The sequence below is a fragment of the Salvia splendens genome, chromosome 5 (genome assembly GCF_004379255.2).
Source record: "Salvia splendens isolate huo1 chromosome 5, SspV2, whole genome shotgun sequence".
NCBI lineage: Eukaryota > Viridiplantae > Streptophyta > Magnoliopsida > Lamiales > Lamiaceae > Salvia > Salvia splendens.
Genome location: NC_056036.1, coordinates 2826688 through 2836395, shown reverse-complemented (window position 1 = coordinate 2836395; position 9708 = coordinate 2826688). Strand labels below are relative to the sequence as shown.

Below are 9708 nucleotides of genomic sequence, written 5' to 3'. Positions count from 1 at the left end.
TTACTTTAATAATATAGCTAATTGGTTTTTTTTAATACAGTATCATATGCTATGTCAATCATACAAAAATGAGTTTTCTTTTCAGTCTGTCGAAACTATTCACACACTACTTTTTGCAATGGAGTGTCAACTAAAGAAAATAAAAATATTTAATTTAACAAACACCAGGGGTCACAAATAAAATTCAAATTTTCATTATTTATAAGATTTGTTGATTTTTTTTTTTATAAAATTTGTTGATTGTCTTTTTGAGGGTGAGCCAAGAATATTTTGGCGGGCCCACGTAGGAGTACTAATGAGAAGTTGAAAGTTTAAACTACGAACTTATAAATGCTGCACAAATTTTCGCAATCTCCACAACACATATCGATAAAAAAAAACAAATAGGAGAAATGGTTTCTCCTACGAATTTTTTATTTTTGTGCTTCTCTGCTATTATTTTAGTGGGAGGCATAACATCTGTCCAAGCATTGGTTCATAGGTTTGAAGTATGTTCAACATCTCTAATCAGTAATTGGTTTTAATTTTCTTGTATGCTTTTACATTTTAGAAAAGCTAATCTAATGTGCATCGCAGGTGAGAAGAACATTTCACACAAGGCTATGCACCAACAAAAGCATGCTAACGGTAAACGGGCAGTTCCCGGGACCAACGATATATGCTAGAAGGGGAGAATTGGTCACAGTCGATATTATTAATCTCTCCGAGCAAAATATAACCATCCATTGGTATGTAAACATACACAGAATTGCTAGTATTTATGATAAGAAAATCCTAATGAATTAATTTATGGTTTGTAATTTCAGGCATGGAGTAAGAATGCCTCGATACCCGTGGGCGGATGGCACCAACCTCGTGACAATGTGTCCCATTACTCCTGGCAACAAGTTTCGACAGCGAATGATCCTCTCGGACGAAGAAGGCACCTTGTTTTGGCACGCTCACAGTGACTGGTCTCGAGCTACTGTGTATGGCGCGATCATCATCCTGCCTCCCACGCCGGAGAGTTATCCTTTCCCTAAGCCTCATGCTCAAATTCCTATCTTACTAGGTAAGTGTCAATGTTACGGATTCCAGTGCAAGAAAACTTTTGTTTTGTAATGTATGAATAGTAAATGTAGAGTTAGGGTTTATATATCAGATTGACTCTCTCTTTTAATAAACTAGTCTTTTAATTGAGATGAATTCTTATGTGTAGGACTATGGTGGAATGCTGAAATAGAAGAAGTGTATGAGAATTTTCTTGCCGAGGGGCGGGATCCTGCGCCCGTTGATGCTTTCCTCATGAATGGTCAACCTGGAGATCTGTATCCATGCTCAACACAAGGTGGATTATAATTTATACATTAGTTGTTATGTAAGAGAGTTTAGAGACAAAATGAACTCTCTTTCCTAATATAGTAGTACTCCCTCCGTCCCGAGCTACTCGCCCCTTTCCTTTTCGGCACGGAGATTAAGGAATGAGTGTATAGGAAAGTCAAAAATGACGGCGTGAAATTTTTTACTAAAAATGGAAAGAGTGCAAGTAACTTGGGACGCCCAAAAAGGAAATAAGTGCGAGTAGTGCGGGACGGAGGGAGTAATATAATATGTTTGACTTTTGACATGCAGATACGTTCAGATTAAAAGTCGAGCCAAGAAAGACCTACTTGATCAGGATGGTGAGTGGATTGATGCACTTCATGGTATTCTTCAAGATCGCCGGCCACAACGTGACGGTGGTGGGCATGGACGGTGCCTACACGAAGCCGTTGAACACCAACCACATCGCCATCTCCCCCGGCCAGACCATCGACTTCCTCCTCGAAACCAACCAGGCGCCCAGCCATTACTACATGGCTTACAAAATATACACCAGGAGCTCCGACTACGTCCCGTCCACTGCAATCCTGGAGTACGCCGGAAACTACACCCCACCGCCGTCCCCGGTGTTCCCCTCTTTCCAGGAAGGGTGGCCGTCCACGTCAATGCACTTCGAGACAAAGCTCAGAAGCCTAGCCGACGCCAAGCACCCCATCGCCGTCCCAACGAACATCACAGAGAAGCTCTTCTTCACCCTCTCCATCAACCTGTGGCCGTGTGACGCGGATTCTTGCTTGGAAAGCGACAGGTTCCTGGCAAGCATAAACAACGTGTCGATGATGATACCGGAAACGAGCATTCTAGAAGCTTACTACAAAGGGGTCAGAGGCGTTTTCACAGCCAATTTCCCAGATCGTCCGGATAGAATCTTCAACTTCACATATGTGACGCTGCAGCAGAGTGAGTCGCATCCGCGTTTCGCAACTGCGGTGTATATGTTGGATTACAACGCAGAGGTTGAAATCGTGTTTCAAGGCACCATCCTCGGCAAGGGAATGGATCACCCCATGCATTTACATGGCTACAGCGTCTACCTTCTCGGCACTGGATTGGGGAACTTCAACGAAGCCCGGGACCGCCCCAGCTTGAACCTTGTCGACCCCCCGTATATGGATACGGTGAACGTTCCGAGATTCGGATGGACCGTTGTGAGATTTAAGGCTAACAACCCAGGTAACATTTTCCATCTAATATTTTTCTTAAAAATAATTTATTTTGCAGTTTTGGGGTATAAAGTGTTTGATTTTGTAGGAGTCTGGTACATGCACTGCCATTACGACCGTCATCAGACTTGGGGAATGAGGATGGTGTTCATCGTTAAGGACGGGGATCGCCCGGAGGAGAAGATGCTACCGCCGCCACAGGATATGCCTCGGTGTGACATGCCTGGTGGCGAAGTCACGTTAGGGCCAAGGGAGCTAGCGCAACTGGTCTCTTAATTATTATTGAGGATTTGAATGTTTTAAGAATATCTAAATTCTAAGTAGCAAGCATGCATTAATCTCATATTTTAAAATATGGATTTGCTATTTATTGTGTGTCAATAAAAATCTCATTTTATTTTTAGTAGTATTTCACAATTTTTTAAGCTATGACTTTTTATATAGGAGTAGAATTCTTAAGACGTATGGAGTAGCAAAAAGAAATAAAACTTGTAATCGTAGATGGACGAAGTACTATTTTACATGTGTTGATAAACTTTTTTCCTGTTAGATCTTGCCGACATCATTAATCAATCAACAATAATTTATGATCGACATTTAGAATATAAATTGCTGCAGTGCATGTCTATTTACTATTTTTTTAATCATTACTCAGTAGTTTAATTAGCAATGATCGAGATATACAATACATGATGCTTGGTTCGTGGAACTCAAATAAAATATCATGATAATAAGCCGAAGCTCCGAGCCTGTTGTAAAAATATAGGACCCACACGTATACTATAATTTATAAGAACATACAAAAAATATCAATCACAGCAGTATAAGATAGACAATACAAGGTCTACAATAACTCCTACTTATCAAAATATCAATCACAGCAGTATAAGATAGACAATATAAGGTCTACAATAACTCCTACTTATCCCAAATCAACCACAAGAGATCAAAAGTCCATCAATAATAGAGCAATAATACTCTCTCTATCCCAGCTAAGATGACACATTTTTCTTTCTAGTATATCCCAACCAAAATGACACAATTCTATTTTGATAACTTTGTCTTTCCAATTAACACATCCAACCATTTTTTTCTCACTCCAATTAAATATTTATATCCAATTAAATATTCAACTATTTTTCTTTCTCTTCATTTAATAATTACAAACACTCTTTCTCTCTTCAATTAACTATATTAACCAACAACTCATAAAATTCTATGCCGACTAAAAAATGTGTCATCTTAGCCGGGACGGAGAGGGTAATTGATAAGATGTTTCGATCAATTCAAATATCAGTCACAATAATAGTCACTACAACAAAAAAAACAGATAAGGTCATTTTTTAATGCTATTAAGAAGGCTAATTTGTGTTCTAAGTATATCATCAATGCTTCATAAAATGTCTTTATTGTTGGTGTTTCAATTAAAATATGGGCACACAAATAGAGCATCCTAAAAACACAAAAGATTAAAATAATTTATCCTCAATTTAAGGACATTTTTTTTGCATCTTAAATTTTGGGTATTTCTAAAAGTTCAAACATTAATAATTACGTTTCAATTTTTATATCTTTAAAATGTACTACTCCCTCCGTCTCATAGTAGATGTCACACTTTCCTATTTAGTTTGTCCCACAAAAGATGTCACATTTCCTCTTTCGAAAAAAGTTTCCTCTCACATCAATTATAAAATTATATTTTCTCTCACCACTTAACACATAAAACAATATCTCCTAAAATCTCATGCCATTTCCCAAGTGTGTTATCTTCTTTGGAATGGAGGGAGTGCTAGCTAAGAGCATCTCCAATGGCGGACATCCGCGACGGGCGACCGGGACGTCCGCCATTGTAACGAAGCAACTCGGATACGGACGTCCCGTAAGGACGTCGGATGTCCTCAGACGTCCGGGCGACAGGCGGGCGGACGTCCTCCATTGTGGCGTGGGTCGGACGCCCGGGTCGGACGTCCGGTATTAATATTTTTTTTTAAACTCTATATATACGGCTCGTTGAACTGCATCAGTTTCGTTGCCAACGGCAACCAGCACAATATGGGATACTATTTGGCGGATGGGATATACCCAAACTGGCCCGTCTTTGTGAAGACAATCAAGCATCCACTCGGACAAAAGAAGACATACTTTGCGAGCCGTCAGGAAGCAGCGCGCAAGGATGTGGAGCGGGCATTTGGTGTGCTCCAGAGTCGATGGGCGGTAGTGAAGGGTCCTGCACGGCAGTGGTATATTTCCAACATCGGCGATGTCATGTACGCATGTATCATAATGCACAACATGATTGTCGAAAATGAAGCTGCGGAACTGACTCAATGGACCAATGAAGATAATACGGGTGCAGGTCCAAGTCACGGCGTGACCACCGCGAATGTGAATATGGGGGTACCTCATGGAGAGGTCGAGCGGATGCGTGCATTTGCCGACATGCGGCAAACAGATGCCCATGTTCGACTTCAGCACGATATTATCGAAGAGGTTTGGACGCGGAGGGGTTGACGTTGATGTGATTAATTTTTTTTATTTTATTACTATGTAATTTTTTTTTGAATCATGTATGTTTTTTTTAATGAAGTTGTTAATTTTTCCCGTTCGTATTCGTGTTGAAATTTTATTTCCGTAAACTTAAATTGCTTTATTTGTGAATTTGTGATTTTTTTTTATTGCGGGAAGTCCTAGTGGGAAGGGCGGATTGTGCAGGGGAAGTCCTAGTGATGTGGCAGTGGGATGGGAAGTCCTAGTGACGTGACATGAGGTGTTTTTGGGAATTCCTAGTGGATTTCCGAGTGAGACATCCGTGCATTGGAGATGCTCTAAGTTTTTTTCTACTTAGTCATATTCCAGTGACGTACTCATCTTGATAAAAAAAAAGGACGTACTACTCCATAGTAGTACTAGTAATAAATGTTATGCCTCATTTAATTTTCTTTTAATTTTTTGGGTGAATACAAAATTTAAAAACTCAAATCTATTCGGGATTAATCAGTATATTGTAGACTAATTAAACACAAAAAAAATTGCATCTTGTAAATTTAATTTCCAATTACAAGCATCAATATATAACATTCACATTTCTAATAGTATATTTATATTCTAACGATATACACATTCACATTTCAAGTAGTAGTATGACATGAGTATCATTTAATTTGAAGAAAATTATCTTTTACTATGCACAAAACTAAACTGTCGTTTATACTAAAGAAATGTGTATCAAAAATATGAATAACTAGTCACAGAAGTACTACTAAAATTCAAAAATATGAAAACTAGTCACAGAAGTACTACTAAAATAACTAGTTATAGAAGTACTCCCTCCTATCCGGCCCACTACAAGTGAGCAGTTTTTTTTGCCGTTATTTTGCGAAGATAATAATAAATAGTTTAAGTTAAGAAAAAATAAAGTAAAAAAGAGAAGAATATAGAAGAGACTCTAATTTACATAATTCTCTCTCTTATTTTACTTTCCCTCCACTTTAATTATTTATTACTATTATTTTCATAAAATAATGTCCGAAAATAAACTGCTCCCTGGTAATGGGAGGGAGGTTATCATTTTATGCAAAAAAAAATTCTTTGAAAAGACTGACGAGACAACTAAAATGGATAGTTAATCACCTGATATAACATGAAGTATTTTATACTTCTCTCATGAGTATTTCCCTTCGTCCCCGTCTCGGAAAAGTACTATGTTTTAATTGTAATGTGCTATTTTTATACACAATACAATTTCTCAAGAGTTAAAAAATATTAACTAATGAAGACGACAAAAAATTTAAATAAAAATTTATATGTTAAAAAATACTCCATATTAGTACAGTAAGTACTTCTTAATATCAGTTACGAATTACTGCTAATAGTTTATCCATGTATATAGTATTAGGGCATCCGCAATGGTGCAGATGTCACGGCGGATTTCCCAAAAACACCTTCTGTCACGTCATAAGGACCTCCCACTGCACTGCCACGTCATAAGTACATTCCACTGCACAATGGCGGACATCCACAAAAAAATAAAAAATCGGGACATCAGCCGGGATGTCCGTCGTGGCACCGCAATGGCGGGCGTCCCGGAAAGCCGCGGATGTGCGGTGTCCGCAGCCGACGTCCGTGTCCGCCCCTCCCTCGCCTACTGGCGGACGTCCGGCGGGACATCCTCCATTGTGGATGCTCTTACTCTCTCTTTGTCCCATTACAAGTAAACCATATTCCTTTTTAGGTCACATATTTCCTTTTATAGAAAAAAATAACATTTTATCTCTCTTTTACTTTATCTTCTCTCCTACTTTTTGCCTCTATTTTATTCTCACTCGTATTTTATTCTCTTCATTTAACCATTAAACATCACTATACCTAAAAACATGTGTCCAAGAGAAATGTGTCACGTGTAATGGAACGAAGGGATTATATATTTTACTCCTAATGTTTAGTAGTACTCTCTCCGTTTCATATAAATAGTCCACTTTTTCAATTTTCATTCGTCCCTTATTAATTGTCCAGTTTCACTTTTTACCATAAATGTTAAGTAAACATCACATTTCAGTAACTCATATTATTATGAAACAAATACCCCTTCTAGTTCACAAGAGTATATACTTGTGGTTGACAAGGGTTTATTTGCACAATTAATAGAGTTAAAGAAAGGTAGATTGAAAAAGTAATTAAAGTATTGGTAGTGGAGAATAACTTTCACCACATTAAAAGATAAAAGTGATTTCAAAATTAGGTACAATATTCTTGTGAGATGAATGAAGTAGTATATAAAAGTGAGATCCATAATTCTGTCCGTGTCTAAACCAAAATGGACAATTATCGGGAAGGAAAGAGAAATAATTAAATGTTGCAATCATAGGTGTAGTACAGTGGATAAGAAACACAACCTAAAATCATTTATATTTTCAATTTTCAAAATTGAATTAAAAAAGTAAAGCTTTTGCCTTTTAGTACAGAATCCTGTCAAAATTGGTGAGCTAGCAAAGTCTGCCAAATTTGTAAAGAATTATGTTTATGCATATGATTTGTATTTTTTTATTGTAGCAGCGGTAGCATGGAAGGAGGAAGCGGAGCATTGCTCTTTCAATCGCTCCGGCGGTGGAGTAGGCCATCAATTTCCGGCGTTTACTTGTAGTTTATTCGAATATGAATGAGTAGGAAATAAATGAGAAAATGGTGAATTTGGATAAGCCAGGTAGCTGGCTAATTTTGGCCATATTCATGTGAGTTGGTAATGGTTGGATTTTTGGGATATGAAATCTAGTTGCTCCTATCCTATAGATAGTGTTTGGTTATGGTGGAATTAAGGGTCATAATATTTGCTCAAACCAAACTCGAAATTGGATATATAGTGCAAGTGTTGTTTCTTTTCTTTATTAAAGTTGTGATGTATTTGATTACTTTGAATAAAACTGCATGACATAGTTAGGCCCTATCATTGCCCTAAATTTTGAGCAAGGTTAAAGCAAGGTTTCTCGTATTGATTTTCTTCCCCGTGTTATTTGTCATCCATGCGATAACATAAATTTTGAGGCGCTATCATTGCCCTAATTGTGACTCCACTATCTTAGAGGTTGGTGGACTTCAACAAATGAAGGCACATTGCATGCATTCACTCACGGAGATGAAGCACTTCAGAAACAGAGGAAGGGGACTGTCTGAAAATGAGAAAATACTTGCAAGCAGTCAGAATTGTTGTACTTCTCAAATTTAGCAGTCCATGACCATGAAGAAACTCGTTTTGTGTTTTTGCAATAAATTTTTCAATATTTCTGGTGTAGTAATAAATTCTAGCAATACAGATTTTTGGTTGGAAACCGACTTCTTTGCTTGATTTTCCCGATACCAATATTTATTTTCCTAAGTTAGTTAATTAGCTCACTTATTAAAATACACGCAAAACCATGTAACACTCTGTGACTTTTATAATAGTGACATACTATACATAAAAAAAAGGATGCATATTTGGTTAATGAGAATAAGTGACAAGATCTAAACACTACGACCAATATTACAAAATTAAACACTGAACTCCAATCTCGAGAAAACATACCAAAAAAGACAAACAGACACGTAATATTGTTTGGCAAATTGTTATGACAACAAACAAAGTGTATAATATGACTCACTTGATTCACTATAAACAACTATATAAAAAAGTCTTAGAAATGGTCAAATTTGCACCAATCTCAACTGCATAAAAAGGGGACATTACTTTACAAAGTAGACAAAAAAATGTTCTCACATATGAAGTTTTTCATTATGTGCTTCTTAGGTCTTGTGTTTGGAGAAGTTAATGCAGTGCGATTCTATAAGTTTGAAGTAATTAGTGGACCCACGTTCTCAAATTAATGCCAACAATTCGAATGAGTACACCATATTCAACTATAAATATGAATCACATTTTCTCCAATATCAATAATGCCTGCCATTTGTTTTTAATGCCTGCCATTTGTTTTAAAAAATAGAGAGGCAGCATAATTACCCCCAAAAAGGAAAACAAAAATGCTTTCGGCTACAAAGTTTTTCTTTTTATGCTTGTGGGGTATTATTATGCTTACACCGATCCATGCATTGTTCATAGCGTTGCCAATTAAAAAAGTAACATATAACTATTTTGTATTAGTCTCAAGGACAAACTGAAACTAGTATATAAATTTTATAGGCCACTCCTTCTTTATCAATTGGTTTTAGAATAAAACCCATGGATTTCTAAGATGGTATCAGAGCGAGTCACCGATTATGGGTCAATTTCCACTGACCTAATACCGAAAAAAATGACTGACCCAGCAATATATCTATGCTTAAAATTTGGGCCAATGGTCCGATAGATCGGAAAAAAAAATTGGGCCAATCGTCCAACCGATCAGAAAAAGTCCAACCCTTTCACCTTGAAGTGTTTGAGGGAGGGTGTTGGCAATTAAAACTAAAAAATACTAACGTATAACTATCCCACGTTGATGTCAAGAAAAAACTTAAACTAGTATATAAATCCTATGGGCGCCCGACTATGTCCCGACAACCGGAATCCTCGAGTACGTCGAGAACTACACCCCGCCAATGTCGCCGCTACGTGACGTCGATCTATTTCAACAACAAGCATTTTAGAAGCTTACTACAAAGGGATTAGAGGGGTTTTCACACCAGATTTCCCAGATCGTCCGAAAAAAATCTTCAA

The 9708-nt window shown here is 37.4% G+C and overlaps 1 protein-coding gene across 1 annotated transcript; it reads left to right on the top strand.

Annotated features, from left to right (window-relative positions):
* The first annotated feature begins 333 nt into the window (after positions 1 to 333).
* LOC121805171 (putative laccase-9) lies at positions 334 to 2928 on the top strand. The gene is made up of 6 exons (XM_042204960.1): positions 334 to 488; positions 577 to 728; positions 807 to 1051; positions 1199 to 1327; positions 1612 to 2535; positions 2614 to 2928. The coding sequence occupies exons 1-6, from the start codon at positions 393 to 395 to the stop codon at positions 2799 to 2801; spliced, it is 1734 nt and encodes a 577-aa protein (XP_042060894.1). The 5' UTR covers positions 334 to 392; the 3' UTR covers positions 2802 to 2928.
* Positions 2929 to 9708: the final 6780 nt, after the last annotated feature.

Excerpts from the sequence above, each read along its gene's own strand:
- LOC121805171 (XM_042204960.1), top strand. The coding sequence starts at position 393 with ATGGTTTCTCCTACGAATTTTTTATTTTTGTGCTTCTCTGCTATTATT. Across the intron at positions 489-576 it reads CATTGGTTCATAGGTTTGAA|GTGAGAAGAACATTTCACAC; the intron begins GTATGTTCAACA and ends TGTGCATCGCAG. Across the intron at positions 1,328-1,611 it reads GTATCCATGCTCAACACAAG|ATACGTTCAGATTAAAAGTC; the intron begins GTGGATTATAAT and ends TTTGACATGCAG.